Source organism: Pteropus vampyrus, unplaced genomic scaffold (assembly GCF_000151845.1).
Source record: "Pteropus vampyrus isolate Shadow unplaced genomic scaffold, Pvam_2.0 Scaffold95, whole genome shotgun sequence".
NCBI classification, from domain to species: Eukaryota; Metazoa; Chordata; class Mammalia; order Chiroptera; family Pteropodidae; genus Pteropus; species Pteropus vampyrus.
Genome location: NW_011888876.1, coordinates 560,747 through 576,272, shown reverse-complemented (window position 1 = coordinate 576,272; position 15,526 = coordinate 560,747). Strand labels below are relative to the sequence as shown.

Sequence of the window (15,526 nt, the reverse complement as noted above, 5' to 3'; positions counted from 1 at the left end):
AATGACTCAGCCCCGCCCTTGCTCCGCCCCCTAGGGACCCGAGGATGGCCTCACTCAGTGGCTGCGGCTGTTCTAGCCACTTGTCCCCGAGCTGGCTCAAGAACTCCTGGAACCTGCCAGGGAGGGACTCTTCTCTGAGGGCGCCCGAGGAGTTCGGGGCCTCCCTGGCCGAGCCCCTCCAGCAGTCCTCGCTCTCTCCAGGCCCTGGACGCGGGGGCGCGGGTGTCCGGGGCACGCGGGCCAGGAGCAGGGGCGGCAGCAGCTGCGACCTCAGCGCTGTCCTGTTCGGTGCCACCCGTTGGGCCACTGTAGGCAGGGCGGGCAGGCGTGGCGGGGGGCTCGGGACGCCCGCCCCAGGCTCGCTGGGCGACGATTCGCCGCCAGAGGCCTGCCAACACTCGGCGCCGCCCCCGGAGGCTGTCGAGCCCCCCCATCTCCCGGCGCCAGGCGCTGGTCGGAGCTCGCAGGGCGGCAGCCGAGGCAGCAGCAGGTCTCTGCTGCGCTGAGCGCCCTCGCGCGGGAGCCCCTTGGGCGCCCCCTGCTGGGCCCAGGGGTTGGGGTGACGCTGAGGCATGCCTGGCCCCGCGCTCAGCTCAGAGCATCCTGAGGCCAGTGGGGGCAGGTGATATTGAGTGAAGTGGAGGGGAGGGCGTAGACCAGCCCCCAGGCCATGGTGCCCAGAGCTGGGCCGCGTGGTTTGGGGGCAGCATCGCTGGCTTGCTAGACACTGAGTGGCTGTAGGCGAGAGCGCACTCAGGCTCTGTTTCCTCACTTGGAAAATGGTGACGGTAAGAGTACCCCACCTTTTTGAGTTGCTGTGACGTTCAAATGAGCGAGCACACGCAAGTGGCTTAGAATAATATCCGGCACGTCGTACGTGCTCAACAAACACTAGCTGCTGTCATTATGATGATTTTTAAAGGATTATTATTTAGGATTTAGTCTCAGCTCCACTACTTATCAGCTTTGTAACGTGGGCCGAGCCAACTAATGAACGCCCCTCAGCACCTGCTCCTTCGTGAGAGCGAAATACCTCTCAGGTGGTAGAGAGCACTTAGCAGGTGGGGTGGCAAGTCTTGGAGGCTGTTACTGCTTTAGCGCTTGCTCCCCTGGGAATTAGGACACCTGGAACCGGCCTGAAAGGAGAGCTCAGACTGCTGGGGCCTCCCAGCCGCTGGGGCGGGAGCTTGTTGAAAATACAGATGCCCCAGATTCTGATTTAGTAGGTGTGGGGTGAGACGAAGACATATATATTTTTTTAACAAAATCCTTTTTTGGGAGATGGAGCCCCAGACCTGCCCCCAGCTTTGGACGCTGGAGTTCTTGGAGCAAGCTTCCTTCTTCCTTACTACACCCCACTCCCAGATGCTGTCAGCCCTCCGCTGGCCCCTAGTGGTATACTCACCCTACTGGGGCTTTGGAGTGGGGCCAGAGAATGTCCCAGTGAGTTTAGAGGCCCCCACAGGTGGCTGGTGCTTGGGAGAGCCCATCTTCCTGGCCTGGTCCTTCTGCCGGCCCCTCCCCGCTGTCCGGAGAGCCTTATCAGGGTCATTGTGATCCGCCTCTCACCCGAGGTCATGTGAGGAGCAGTGGGCACTGAGGCCTGGGGACAAGGGGGTGGGGCTGGCCTGTAGCCACTGAGTGTGCTCCTGCCACAGCTGCAGTCAGAGGGGCCGGTGGGGCTCCTGACCAGGGAAGCCAGCCCCTCCAGGGGAGGAAGGCCCAGGGTTCGGCTACACCCTTCCGATCTGGAGGCTCGGGTGGGTTATACTGGGGCTGGTGGCTCTGGGAGTAGAACTTCCACCTGGAGGCCGGGCCGAACGAACGCAGGGGGCCTGGAATCTGAGAGAGTCGATTTCAAATCCATGGTCTGCTTCTATGCGCAGTGTGATGCTGGACAAGCCTCTCCTTTCCCAGGGCGCCATGGTAAAACCAACTGTTGGGCCTCACACTGTGACTCTAAGCTGGGAAGGGGCAGGGAAGACGCTTGTGTTGTGAAATTCTAGTGGGGAATGAGGGTAATTTGGACCAGTAATTTCACTGGCACGGTATAGTTTTACAGTCTGAAAATGGAAAAAAAAAAAAAAAAGACTTTGCAATTCAAGTTACAAGGCATCTGCCTTGAGGAGGCCTCACGGACTATGTATTTCATTTCTGCAAACGCTCCTCGGCCAGGAATGGAAGGACATACCTCCTTGGGGAGTTAGATTATTGTGTGGGGAAGGGGAGAAATTTTTATATTTATTCTAAAGATATGTGAGTTTTTAAAAAATGGATGAGGAACACCAGGCTGATGAGATGATTTCTGAGGAGCCCTCCATCCCTCCCAAGCTGTAAACACCGACCGAGCAACTACTATGCGCAAGGCTTGAGAGTTCAAAAACGCAAAAGGCTTTGAGGTCGGGGAGGCTGGCCTGACCTGGAAAGGCCTTGGAGTCTGGGTGAAGGGGAAGGGACTCCCTCTTCCGCTGGCAGGAAAAAAAGGTAGGGGTGGATTTTTAGGCACCTCTAAAAGACCTAAGCTCAGAGCTGCCCGCCAAATAAGACTCTAGACAGCCCCAGTGACTGAGATTGCCCAGGATTTCTCCCCTTCCCTTAGAGTCATGGAAAATGAAGCTTGGGAGGGAACCTAAGGCTGATCTGGAGTACTCTAGAGAGGATGCTAAATTATATGGATATAAACACGCTTGGGGACTCCGACACAGGGGGGCTTTTCAGCACCCGCCACACAGTTTTCACTTCATTAAACACACTTTAAGTATCTTCTGTATGCAGTGTCCAGAGGAAGGCACTATCACTCTAAGACCAGATGTCAGTTTAGGTAAAGTGAACTTGGGATGAATATTGTCATTATAACAGCTGCAAGCGTAGGGCTGAAGGCTTGATGTGTAACATCCCATAAATTTAGCAGAAGAGGAGACAGGCTTGGAGAACTTCACAAGGTCTACCCACCTGTAAACTCACATTTCCATCAAGGCTGCTTCGGGAACGCTCCAGAATTTCTGTATACGGGAGTAGCCTGGGGGAAGGTAACATGTTTGGAATGGAAATTTCATGAACTTGTTCTGCTTCTTTGGGGTGGCAGCCCACTGGCACTGCTACCAAGGGTATTTCTTTGTTTTTTCTTTACTTTTTGGATCTGGATATTAAGATGCTAATCGTTATGGGTGGCATTTGAGGAATAAGGCTCCCTCCCCTGTATTTTTTACCCAGTGGAAAACCCAAAGAAAGCTTGTTTTTAAAAGTCCAGCCTTGAGCCCTACAAATGAACTGGTGCACGAGCTGGAGGCAGGAGAGGGTCGTTGCTGCGGCTCTTCTAAGCCTGGGACGTCCTTGCACCGACACAGGGGTGAGTTAGGGCAGCGGCCCACGGGGCGGGGCAAGCGGTCGCCGGGCGGAGCCAGCCGGAGCCCCACCCCCTCGAGGCACCCGGAAATGACGCGAGCGGACAAAGGCAGCGCGCGCGGCGAGGTGTCACGTCTGGCCACGGTTTGACGGAGGTGGTTGTGGGCTCGTAGGGTCTTCGCTGCCTCCGTCCTCCCTTCCATTTCCGCGTCCTCTTCTCCCGGGTCCCGGGGGGCCCCCGCCCGGGGTGAGTAGCGCGAGGCGGAGTGGGGGGCGGCGGCCGCCGGGAGAGGGGAAGCCTCGACCTCCAACTGCCTCGGCGCCCAGAGGCCCCGGCTCGTCACGTGACCCGGCGCGAGCCGGCTGGGGTCCCACGTGCGCGCTCCGGGAAGGGGGAAGGGCTGCGGGCCGACCTGGGCCGCGGGTGGTGGGAGAGGAGGAAGGCCGGGGCACCCAAAGCCTGGGCCGGGTTCTCCACCACGCCGGTCCGCGGACTGCAGCAAGTCCCTTTCCCTCCCTCGACCTCAGTTTCCCCTGTGAGAAACGGGGATAAGGAGAGCACCTACTCGCAGGGAGGGTGCCAGGATTCAGTGAAATGCTCAGTTCAGGGCCGGGCACACGGCAGTGCCCGTTGCTTAGGAGTTGCTATCATATTTCACCCTGGACCCAGCCTTAGTTCCGGCCTGACACAGGTGCCGCTCAAAAGACAGTTCGCAGCCAAGAGCTCTTGGAGCCAAGGTCAGCCTGTTTGCATAGAGGCTGTCCTATCCAAAGGCCTGGCTTTGCAGCCCATCAACTGTGTGTGATCTGTCTTGGGACCGTGGTTTCTCCCTACAATAGGGGATAGAAACAGCTGGGGTCAAAGGCCCTGCTGGTGCTGGTGAGGTGGGGCCTTCTTGCAAATGGTCTGGATGTATACAATGTATAGAATCGTTGCCCAGTTCGATGGGATGAGCGCCTGGGTTCCCTCCTCGTTCTATTCCTGGTTTCCTGTCTGTGTGCATTTTAAGGCACATCACTCCTTTAGTGGAATGGTTTTTCTGTCTGTAAACTGGGGGTTGGAGGTACCTGGGGAATGCTTTGGTGGAGACCAGAAGCTATGGAGCCACAAAGATAGCATCTCCCCCAAATCTCTGCAGTGGTTCGTTCTCACGTGGATGGGGAGCCCCGCCCCCTCCCCTACAGACTAGAGTTGTTTGAGGCTGCTGGATTCACCACCCAACGTAACAGTAATAATCTCTACAGTGTACAGGGCACTTTCAGTCGATTTTTCTCACTCGATCTTTACAATGGGCAGATGGAACTGACGAGAATCTCATTTGACAGAGATTAGAAATCTCTGACAATATGCGCCCGGCACTGTATGGATCACTTTATGCTTTTATATCCACATTTAATCGCCACAGCCTGCCCATAAAGTCAGTATCGCTGCTCCTGTTTTATAGCTAAAGAAACTCAAATAACCGAGGTGAAGTGTCTTATCTGAGCTTACACAGCTGGTGAGAAGCAGAGCCAGGATTCGGACCGGGTTCATCTGACTCCACCAGAGCCTTTGTTTGTAAAGTTTTACCTTAATTTTTTTTTTGGTCTTCCTTCCTCCCTCCTTCTCTTTCTTTTTCTTGGATCTCCCTGCCATTTTCATACGGCCAGTTGCAGTCACACAGATCCAAGGAGAACAGGCCCTGTCCAGCAGCTTGTGAGGAGGAGGAGGTGGCTTGAGGCAGCCTCTGGCCTCCTGTTGTTTCCAGGCTTCTTCTTAGAGACTGGAAGCGGGGAGGATGAGCTGACTCTGCCAGGCACTGACCCTGGCAGTTCAAACACCATTGCCTTCCACGGATCCCGGGAAGAGGTAGCTGGGGCAGCTGTCCAGGTGTTGCCGTAAACACCTTGGACGGGGAGGGGGAAGTGGCCAGATCACCATGAAGGATGCACAGACACATTCTACCTGCTGAGGAGCGGAAGTGCACTGTGAGCGAAGGGTCTCCCTCCACCTCCGAGCCAGCCTAGTGGGTATACAGAGCCGGGTCGTGCCCAGGCCCCTTCCCCATCCTGCACCCGCACGGTTTGTCACTGCGACCTGGGGGTCTAGGCAGCGTGTAGGAGGACTTCCTGCTGTTTGACTGATGACACCGCTGTTCCCTCGACTCCTAGGGACCTCCTGCCCACTCCAATCTGGACACCGGGAGGCCAAGTATAGACAGGGCCCCAGGAGTCCTGTTTGCTAACGAATCAGCTGCTAGAACAAATGTCAGTTATCCGTGCCATTTCCCGGCCTAGATGGGCCTCCCTGCCTTGTTCCTAGAATCTGCCTGTAAGTGGAATTCTTGTAAATTAGATTATTCAGGGGACCTTGACATTTAAAGGAATCATGTTATAAGGCTTTTGGTAAAGCAAAAAATTATATTGTCGGTAATGGCCCTCAGTGTTATCAGTTTTGAATGGTCAGATTTTTATCTGTGGGAGTTTCTTAAAAGTGGAAAATGGCTGTAGCTGCACAAAACTCAATCTTTGATTCATTCAACAACTCATTAGCACCCCCCCCCGCCCCGTATCAGGTGCTAGGCTAATGGTTTACAAAGACCCCCAGGAAGCTCACGCCCAGAGAGGGAAGGCAAACAGATAGGCAGAGAGTTCAGCCAGGTAAGTGTTTGGCCCAGATTTATCCTGTTCATTTAATGGGAATGAACTTTTTGTTGAATACACATGTGCCGCGTGGGATGCAAGAGAAATACAGTGATATATCTCAGGGTGTCTCTCGCCTTCTCTCGGCTGCTGCCCCGTCCGCCATTCAGAAAGGATTCCTCCATCCTTTGGGGTTTCCATGGCACTTTTGGGCTCAGTGGGAGTCCTCACTGTTTCTGCCTGTTTTAGTTGGTTCCATTTTTGGACCGCAGGGTCGGACTTGGTATCGACAAGATCATAGAAACTAAAATAGCCTCAACAGTTGGTATCGACGAGCGCCAGCGCCCCAGGGTAGAAACGAGCCTAACGTCCCTCCGGGGCATGACGTGGCCAGGCTGGCTGAGTGCGGAGCTACCTAACCATTCCTCCGCCCTCTCCTGCCTCCTGAGCTTGTTGCCAGGGCCCCTGTTGTTGCTTTGTGGTCCCCTCTGTCCGTTCCGTGACACTCCTATCTGTCTGTTTTCGCTCTTGCCCCTACAGTTCACACAGCTGCCGACACAGTCTTCCAGAAACATCTTTTCCCGTCACTCCCAGCTTAACCCAGAGTAGTTCAAGCTCATTGCTCTTTAGGGTGAATCTAAACTACTAGATGGGACCCACAGCACCTGCAGTTTCCGGTTCAGGGGCTCTGTGCTCGTTCTCCCTGGAGTGGTCTCCTCGCCCTGTTCACTTAGCAGACGCTTCCTCATCCTTCATTTCAGCTGCCGTGTCACTTCCCCAGGGGGTAGGTTCCTCTGGGATGTGCTCTTTCCAGCACCTTGTGCTTCTCCTCAGCCCTTACACAGCGTCATGTATGTGTCTGGCTGTCTCCCGGCTCACAGTCCCGGCTCACTGTTCCCGAGGGGCTGGACTCCACAGTGAACTTGCTTCTGTGCTGACAAGGGAGACGAAGGGAGGCGTGGGGACCGCCCAGGCCCCTCCTAGGCCTGGCTGGAACATTCCCAGTGGGAGGCTTGGGCTCCTTGCTTTGCTGTCCATTCTCTTAAGTCCAGATTGGGGTTCTCTGTGCCCTGGGGTCAGAGGCTATTGAGCCAGGTGTCACGTAGAGTAAGGAGAAAACTAGAAGCCAGAACTCTCCTGCTCTGATAGGATGATAGCTTTGCAAAATGACTTGAATGCAAGAGACAGAAGGCACCGACCTCCACGGGGCGGCAGCAGATCGGGGAACACCGGACAGTCCCCCATGTCAGGCAGGACTGTGTGGCCAGCAAGGCACGGTGTGAGACTGAGGCCCTCGACCTGGCTGTTCGCTCTTTTTTTTATTCAGGAGGCGCTGTTGCTGAGTTCGGTGTCTGAGCAGAGACGTGGTTGGTGACAGCATGACGAGCGAGGTGATAGAAGATGAGAAACAATTCTACTCGAAGGCGAAGACGTACTGGAAAGAAGTCCCACCGACAGTGGACGGCATGCTCGGGGGGTACGGCCACATCTCCAGCATCGACATCAACAGCTCCCGGAAGTTCCTGCAGAGGTTTTTGAGGGTAGGCAGGTCTGGTGTGCCCTCCAGGAGTAGAGGAAGTGGCGCTGGCGCCACCTTTACGTGTGCCACTGCAGGGTCTTCGGTTACCTGTCGGTGTCTACCATCCAAGCCTTGAAGGGCAGGGGACGGCTTGTGGACTGTGGACTTTGCTCAAGGTTGCAGACAGGAGCTGGGGGACCCCCAGATGCCAGAATCGAGTAGTCTCCCCGTAAGCCGTCCAGTTTTGCCAGGGACGAAACCTCTGCCCTCCTGCCCTGTTCCTGGGCACTTGGGCTGTGGGGCTTGGCTGTTCTGGCGAAGGCAGGCCCCCGATTACTCGCTCCCACTGCCCTCCTGGCCCGGGCTGGCCTCTCCGTGGCTGGAGCCTCCCTGACCACCCCCGCAAGCTCCGAGGCTGCTGCTCTGACTGGTGTCTGTCACTCCCCGTCTTCCCAAATGGGTTAGAATCCCGTAGACGCTGGCTGATTGCCTTCTTCCATGTTCACGCATGAATTCTTTTTATCCTTCACGCTCATTCTCATGGCATCTCAGGCGTGAGAGATGAATGCACCTGTTCGAATTAGCACCTTTAATCGGAAGTTGGCTTTCATTTTAGAAACGTGTGGCCCAGAAAAAGAATGTGCTGTGCTCACACAGTGACGCCCCTACTGAGCCAGCCACCAGCCTGTGCCTGGTCCAGATCTGAGTAAATCCAGGGGCTCGTGAGGGGTGGCCCCGGTGCAGTGACAGGGTCCCTCGGGCTGTCGGTCCCTTCCTGACAGCGCCTCCGCCTTCCCTGCATCTTAGGAAGGCCCAAACAAGACGGGCACCTCCTGCGCCCTGGACTGCGGCGCCGGCATCGGAAGGATCACCAAGCGGCTGCTCCTGCCGCTCTTCGGGGCGGTGGACATGGTGGACGTGACGGAGGACTTCCTGGTGAAAGCGAAGACCTACCTGGGTGAGGAGGGCAAGAGGGTGAGGAACTACTTCTGCTGTGGCCTCCAGGACTTCAGCCCAGAGCCTAACTCGTACGACGTCATCTGGATCCAGTGGGTGATCGGTGAGCTTCCCGCCTCCCCGCCCCCGCGGCCCTGGCCGGTGCCCCCTGTAGCCCCCGCACTCCCTACCCCCAGAAGGTGCATCTCCTTCCCTGGCTCGTTTCCACTCAGTACCCACTGTAGCCCACTGGGACCGTTTTGTTTTAAAAATTTAAATGACCAATAACTTACTGTGTTCAGAGAACGTGGCCAGTTTTTACAAAAGGTTTTGTTTAGTAAGAGGAGAAGCTGAAGGCCTGCTGTCCTAGCTGTTGACAGTGGGGCCCCGCTTTGTCCTCCTGTCCTTCACCCTCAGCCTGACGGCACACCGAGGGTGCTCTTCCCAGGCCACTGGCCTGGCAGTCGGCCACCGTCTCCTGCTGGGGGACACTCGGGGACATGTTGGGTCTGGCCTCCTATTCTGTGCTCCCTCAAAGCCTCAGCCTGGAGTAGGGAGGGAACTCTAGTGCACTCCCCTGATCCAGGCCTGGGAGGTTGGGCGGAGTGTCAGGTACCAGGCAGGGCCTGGAAGTCACCGCTCAGCGTGAAATCCCAGCTGCACACTTCGTGATCTCCTTGGGTCGGTGACTTCTGGGCCAGTTTCCTCTTCAGAGAGCCAGTGAGGCCCTGTGTGTTGAGCACAAAGTGCTCGTCAGTCAGTGGGTAGTGGCTGAGACCCCTGGTGCTGTGCTCACAGCACCCCTCCCACCCGCACCTCCGCCTCCACCAGGCCACCTGACCGACCAGCACCTGGCCGAGTTCCTGCGGCGCTGCAAGCGGGGCCTTCGCCCCAACGGTGTCATCGTCATCAAGGACAACATGGCTCAAGAGGGTGTGATCCTGGACGACGTGGACAGCAGCGTGTGCCGGGACCTCGGGGTGGTCCACAGCATCATCCGCAGCGCGGGCCTCAGCCTCCTGGCCCAGGAGCGGCAGGAGAACCTCCCCGACGAGATCTACCACGTCTACAGCTTAGCCCTGAGATGAGCAGGGCCTGGCAGGACGAGAGAGACAGGTGCAGGGGTGGGGGGAGCTGGCAGCTGGGTGCCACACAGAGGCTCCACGTCGATGGGTCGCGAGTGTCGAGCGAGGCCACTAAATACATCTGCCTGCCGTCCACTCACTACACAGGCTCTTCTTAAAAATGACAGGACCCAGAGGGGAGGGGTGCAGCTGAATGGGCAGCAAGGCAGGAGCCTGGCTCTGCCACCCTAAGGCAAGGAAGGGACTGGGCAGTGCAGGCCTGTGCGACTTGGGGGCCCCTCTGCAGGAATACAGTGATCCATCAGAAGCGGAGGTTCCTGGGTCTCTTACGACCACTGGGCCTTCTGGCCCCAGGCCTGGCTGCCTTAAGAGGAAGAGAAACTCCTTAACTTGGTTGTTGAGGACGCTACCTCGGGGGAGACGGACAGGCTGCTGGAGCCTGCAGCAAGCCCACGTGGCACCTGCCGGATCATGCAGCTGGCAGGGAGCTCACATTCTGAGTCCTCTTTGATGATGGGACCCTGGTGTCCTTAATGTGATCATCACAATAGCCTGAAGCAAGGAGAGAAGGCTGCAGCCTCGCTCTGGGCGGGCATTTTCAGTCAAAAATAAAAGGGTGGATCCCTGTGCTGGGAAGGTCCGGCCTGTGTGCGGTGGTGCTTTTCTTTATGCAGCAAGTGCTGGCTACCTGAAAATCGGCCCCCCAAAGGCTGCATCTGTGCATGCCGACCACCTCTCCTTCCGGGCCGCTGTGGGGTCCTTCATCCAAAACTGGGGGTACAGAGATGTTACATGAAGACCTTTAAGGCCAAGAGAAATCAGTTTAATTTGGTAATATAAATATATCATTCCGTGGCCTCAATTTATTTCTGAGGCATTTACACAATTCACAATGACCAATGTGACGAAAACGGCTTGGTGAGGGCTCGGCACTGGGTGGGACACTCAGCTTCCGGTCTCGGTAACCTTCTCCAACAGTGAGCCCCTCACAAAATGAAAGATTTTGGAAAGGGCTGTCCCTGGTCATGCATGATTGCTTTTTAGCAGAAGGCATGGTCCCCAAGATCTTGGGTTTGGCACAGAGCGGCCACCAGAACACAGCCTTGTGCCTCGGTGGGCGGGGCTGCAGGAGAGCTGCAGATGCTAGCAGGAGTCAGGTCAGCCTTCTCCCCAGCCCACCAGAAGCACTTGTAAGTGGCAATCTGGAACGAAAGGAGGCGGGGTGAAGGGCCTCAGCTAGGTTGCACCCCACGAGCCCACCCAGCTTCCTCTTGGCTTCAGCTCTGCCTCCACGCAGCTGTCAGGAGGACGCGGACTCGGAGCTGCCCCCCCTCCTGGAAATGCCTGGCACACCCTTCACACTAAGGGAGTATAAACGTGTCCCAAGTCTAAGCCCTGTCCTTTTCTCCAGCGTGGGCTGAGAATGTGGGGGTGCTGCCGGAGGGAGGGAAGGGGCAGTCGCCCTGAAAGACAGGCCTTTTCCCACTGGAATGATGGCAGCCGCTGGCCCCGCTGGGCTTTCTCTGTGTGAAGGATCATGTCTGTCTTCAACCCACGCCTCTGACAGACAGGACCGGAGGCTCCCCGGAGGCTCCCCGCTAAGGCCGCTGCGGGCACTTACATCCGCCACCAGGCTGACTGAGCTGCCCAGACCCAGTTCCCTTCGGTCTGGGAGCTGTCAGATGTCGTCCTCGACGGGGCCGCCATGCTCACTGAGGAGGTACCATTTCAGCCTGTCGGGCAGAGGTAGGGCTTTGACCTTCGCGTCCACGGGCCATGGCTGAAGGTAGAGCCGGATGTAAACGCGACACAGGTGCTTGAGGGGCGGGGGGTAGCTCTCCAGCTGCCTCAGGGAGAAGTGAAGGGCCTGGATCTTTTCTGCCAGGCTGCCCACCGGATGGATGTCAAAGTTTTCTGGCAGCTGCAGTCTTGGGGAATTAGTCACCATGAGGTCCAAGACGGTCTCGGCTTTGCGCAGGAGGTCCACGTGGCTCTCGTCTTCGGTGCAGCCTGAGTGGGAACAGAGCCTCTCGAAGACGATGTGGAAGCCGGACCAGCAGGACGCACCGTGGAGGGAACAGTTGTAGGCGGCTCCGGACTCCAGCAGGAAGCGCAGGAGCGGGAAGTGCAGCTTAAAGCTCTTGAGGCAGATGTGCGTGAGGGACTCGTGGGCTGGGCACTCGCTGGGGTCGGCGCCGTGAGCCAGCAGCAGCTGCGTGACTTGGAAGCAGAAGCGGTTGATCATCTGGGCTTCCTCCTTGTCCCCTCCCACCGTCTCACCAAGCAGGAAGATGATGCAGGTGAACACGGTGTCCCCATCTTTGGTGGTCGCCTTGACGTCTGCCCCTAGAAGAGCCAGTGGGGAGAAGAGGAGAAAGTGGGAGAAGGCCTTAAGCCCCTGCAAAGTAACGCTTCATGTTTTGGGGGGTGGGGAGAGCCTCACCTCCTTCCAGGAGGAGCCGGATGTTCTCGGTATTGTGGATCTGCACGCCGTCACTGCTGGCCAAAGCGTGGAGCAGAGCGGTCTTTCCTAAGGAGGGATGGAGAGTGAGGAGTGGGAGGCCAAGGCAGCTCCGGGGGAAACGGATGCTCAGGACCAGAAGATGAACTTTACAAGAGACTGACCTCCCGGCCAGGGCTGAGGGCGACCGGTTGCTGGCTCTTCTCTTCCCACCCACAGAAAACAGAACAGAAGAGCCAAGAGAGGTAGGGTTCGTCTGGACCCTGAGAAGCCAGCAGAGACCCAGCTGAGGGTCTTATGACAGGAGGCCACAACTCGCTCAGAAGCTGAGCGCACACGCCTACAGACAGCCCTTAGCGAGGCTGGCGTGGGCCGGTGACTGCTCTCTATAGCCTCTGCAAGTCAGCAAAATGCAGCTGTGCACCAGGCCGTGCTGTGCCAGCCGATGGGCTGCATCCAGCCTGCCTCCCTGTCATCCTGGGGTTCCCTGGGTTTCTCTCACCAGGCACCTTGGCCCAGGGCTGTCCTGCTTTCCCACAGGAGGTACCCACCATGCTTGTCGGCTGCGTTGACGTCTGCCCCGAGGTCCAGGAGGCGCTGCAGGCAGGGCAGGCGCTCTGGCTCCTCACTGGCCAGGTCCAGGGGGCTGCTCTCGTGGATCTGAGCCAACAAAGCATAGCCAGGTCGGCCGGGGGGCCTGGGAGGCTGCTCAGAGCCCCCGACTGCTTCCCCCCATCAGAGCGGGCGGGACCTGGCTCTTACCCGGTCCCTCCGGTTAATGTCGGCCCCGTGGCGCACCAGCAGCTCCACCATGTCGGGCTGGTTTCGCAGGACGGCGATGTGCAGGGCCGTGTAGTAGGTGACTGGGTCTGAGGGCACAGACATAGCTCATGTCAGTCCCAACTACGGGCACATTCTTGCAGGATCCCAGGACCTGGCCCGGCAGCCCAGCCCGGCACTCCCACCTGAGGAGGCCTGAACTGTCACCCTCAGGGGTCAGAACGGAGCTGTCCTCATCGGGTGCTACAGCGCAGGCTCTAGAGTCAGATCCAGGTTCGGGGCCCAGGGGTGTTCTAGTGGGCACAGTAATTAATCTGTTTGGGCTTTAGTTTCCTCTTCTGTAAAATGGGACCATAGAACAAGGCATCTCCTCTCGGGCTGTCGGGAGGACACGGAGGGACAGCTCCTTGAGCCTGGCGACAACAGCCACGTTCGCAAAACTGGGGCTTCAAGTGACTGACTCCAGGATGGGCCCCCTGCCTCAGCTCCTTGCCCCTCCAGGAGCTCAGCAGGCTCGGAGCCTGTCCTCACATGGGGAGGGGAGACGTGCCTGGCCACGTCCTGTGTTGGCAGGAAGACCCCCAGCAAGGCAGGTCGGCCCTGCACATCTGCTGGACGGTTCCACCCGCCCTGGGGGAAAGGCAGACAGGAGAGGCAAATGGCTCCATCAGCTCCCCGACTCCCACCCGGCACTTACGAGCTAGGGGCCGACAGGGTCCCGCCGTGATTTATGCCCAGGGTGCCCTACCTGTTTTCCCTCCTCCCTACGGCATGAACGGAAATGCAAGACGGCTCAGAATAAATGGCAAGAAATGTACCCTCCCCGAGCGCGGGCACAGTGCCAGCAGCTGCATTTCCACCTTAGTGAGAGCAGGGAATTGGCTGGGAGCTGGGAATATCTGCTAAACCCATCACATGGCAGAAGCGGCAACAAACTTGCTCTTGGACCGGAGGTGGTAAGGGCCACCTAAAACCCGCAGGGGGATGGGAGGCCACCCACTGTGGGTCTCCTTGTTGTCACCCAGCGCCCCCGGGCTCCCCCTGACCTTCAAAGTTGAGGTTGGCCCCGTTCTGCAGAAGAACATCGGCTGCCTGGGTCAGTCCCAGCTCGGCCATCTTCAACAGGGCATTGCTCACGCCTTCCTGGTAAAATGGAGAGTGAGCCTTTCTCTCCAGCAGCTCAGTAAGAACAAGGATCCGGCTCTCTTCACTGGCGACATAACTGGGCCTGGGGCAAGAAAGAGGCGGACCAGTTGAGGGTGGGAAGAGCTGTGGAACCAGTTGGCCTGGGCACCCTGTGGGTGAGAAGCTTTCAGTCTCCTGCTGTCATCAGCCCCCTAGGCAGTGCCCGGGCTGTGTGAGCAGAAAGTCTCTTTGGAGAAGCTGTGTGGGAGGGAGGGGGCCAAGCTGGGTCTTTGAACTGGAGCAGATGCCCCAGGTTTGCTCAGAAAGGAGCTGTGTCCGGCCTCCTCTCGAGTAGCCCAGAGAATCTGATCCCTGGCTTGGGTACAAAGCGTCACACACCTGGGACCCTCAGCAGCCAGCGGCAAGAACCAGACACTGATGCTCCTTCCTCAGATCCTGATTGTCCCTGAGCTGCAGAGGGGGCCGGACCAGCCTGGGCAAGCCCCGCGGCCAGGGTGGCCTCCTGCCCCGCTCTCACTCACAGAGATGATTAGCCTCCTGGTCTCCCAAAGGCTGAGTGCACAGCAGGCTCTTCACGCCCCAGCCCCAACCCGCTACCTCCCCGGCAGCACTGACCTCTGAGAACGGCCATGGCTTGCCCCAGAAGTGCAGGCCCAAGGACAGCCCATGACCTTGCACGAAGCCCCTTCACAGCCACCATCTCCTCCTCTTGGTGAGGCTTCTTTCCCCACTGGTGCTCCCCAGTCCCCTTTTCCCCTTAGCTGCACCCATCTGCACCCCTACTATTGTTGGGGTCAAGTTTCGACCCTTACTGCCTGGACAGGATTCCAACTCACCCCCACCCCGTCTCTAGAGAGCGTGCCCAGTGCCCCCATGGGTGCAAAGAAAACATTCTGGGACTACGGAAGTCCACGCAGCTCCCTTTGCTGCCCTACGCCCGCCCACTCACCCCAAGACAGCCTCAGAGTTAAGGAAACATCCTGCATTGCATTTTCCGAACAAGCCTCCAAGTGAACAGAACAGCGACGAAGAAAGCCTACGCTTCCGCCAAAGGCCCGGAAGAGATGCATAATAACCACTGTGTTTGAAATTCCAACTGATCTGGGAAACGCACCCCCCCGCCCCCCTTCCTCTGCTCTTTCCTCCATGACACCGAAGCACTACACACTTTAAACATCTGTCAGTCTCTTCCTCCGGCGCATAAAGATCAGGAAGGCTGGGGGTTTTGTTTAGCTCACCGCCGTCCCCCTGAATGATTCACTTTCTGACATCTTCCCCACCGGGTCACGGGGAGAGTACTCATGTCTACATAAAATGCAAACTCGGCTACAGAAAGTTTATTTTCGCTCTGCTCTGGGGTAAAAACTGAGGCCCTCTGCTCCTTTGCAACTCCGGGCGGAGGGCACCGAACGGGGCACAGGGTGGGCAGTGAGGCGGAGGCCTCGCCGACACCCGCCCCGCAGCCCTCCCCGCACTGGCCGGGAGCGCCCCGCCCCCTGCACCGGGCAGGATGTGAGCCAGCGCGGGGGAGCTCGCGCTCGAAGCCGCGCAACTCCGGCCTCCGCCTCAGTTTCTTATCTGAAAGGTGGGGTCACAGATACCCTCCTCTCCGCCCCGCTCCGCTCGCAGTGA

The 15,526-nt window shown here is 57.8% G+C and overlaps 3 protein-coding genes across 5 annotated transcripts in view; 1 reads left to right on the top strand and 2 right to left on the bottom strand.

Moving 5' to 3' along the window:
- CUNH9orf50 (chromosome unknown C9orf50 homolog) overlaps positions 1-1,236 on the bottom strand; it is an 8,982-nt gene extending 7,746 nt beyond the window's left edge. Inside the window, exon 1 of the mRNA XM_023532975.1 lies at positions 55-1,236. Within this exon, the coding sequence (XP_023388743.1) occupies positions 55-574 (520 nt within the window). The 5' untranslated portion in view covers positions 575-1,236. The remainder of the gene's footprint in view (positions 1-54) is intronic.
- A 2,193-nt stretch (positions 1,237-3,429) lies between these two features.
- NTMT1 (N-terminal Xaa-Pro-Lys N-methyltransferase 1) lies at positions 3,430-10,147 on the top strand. 2 transcript variants are annotated; one of them, XM_011364134.2, is made up of 4 exons: positions 3,430-3,592; positions 7,295-7,508; positions 8,294-8,546; positions 9,254-10,147. In XM_011364134.2, exons 2-4 carry the CDS (start codon positions 7,347-7,349, stop codon positions 9,508-9,510), a joined length of 672 nt encoding a protein of 223 aa, XP_011362436.1. In that variant the 5' UTR covers positions 3,430-3,592; positions 7,295-7,346; the 3' UTR covers positions 9,511-10,147. The 2 variants fall into 2 exon arrangements, with proteins under 2 accessions (XP_011362436.1, XP_023388747.1); XM_023532979.1 differs by lacking the exons at positions 3,430-3,592; positions 7,295-7,508 and adding an exon at positions 7,698-7,715.
- Positions 10,148-10,308: 161 nt separating this feature from the next.
- On the bottom strand, positions 10,309-15,499 carry ASB6 (ankyrin repeat and SOCS box containing 6). Of its 2 annotated transcripts, XM_023532977.1 has the most exons (6): positions 14,273-15,499; positions 13,795-13,976; positions 12,731-12,837; positions 12,520-12,628; positions 11,951-12,037; positions 10,309-11,853 (listed from the first exon to the last, which is right to left on the bottom strand). In XM_023532977.1, exons 2-6 carry the CDS (start codon positions 13,862-13,864, stop codon positions 11,186-11,188), a joined length of 1,041 nt encoding a protein of 346 aa, XP_023388745.1. In that variant the 5' UTR covers positions 13,865-13,976; positions 14,273-15,499; the 3' UTR covers positions 10,309-11,185. The 2 variants fall into 2 exon arrangements, with proteins under 2 accessions (XP_023388745.1, XP_023388746.1); XM_023532978.1 differs by lacking the exon at positions 14,273-15,499 and having other exon boundaries at positions 10,309-11,863; positions 13,795-14,250.
- Positions 15,500-15,526: the final 27 nt, after the last annotated feature.

Coding starts and splice junctions, on each gene's coding strand:
- ASB6 (XM_023532977.1), bottom strand. CDS start 13,864: ATGGCCGAGCTGGGACTGACCCAGGCAGCCGATGTTCTTCTGCAGAAC. Junction 12,629..12,730: donor ACATTAACCGGAGGGACCGG/GTAAGAGCCAGG, acceptor TTGTTGGCTCAG/ATCCACGAGAGCAGCCCCCT. Junction 12,038..12,519: donor CAACGCAGCCGACAAGCATG/GTGGGTACCTCC, acceptor ATCCCTCCTTAG/GAAAGACCGCTCTGCTCCAC.
- NTMT1 (XM_011364134.2), top strand. CDS start 7,347: ATGACGAGCGAGGTGATAGAAGATGAGAAACAATTCTACTCGAAGGCG. Junction 7,509..8,293: donor TCCTGCAGAGGTTTTTGAGG/GTAGGCAGGTCT, acceptor CCTGCATCTTAG/GAAGGCCCAAACAAGACGGG. Junction 8,547..9,253: donor CTGGATCCAGTGGGTGATCG/GTGAGCTTCCCG, acceptor CGCCTCCACCAG/GCCACCTGACCGACCAGCAC.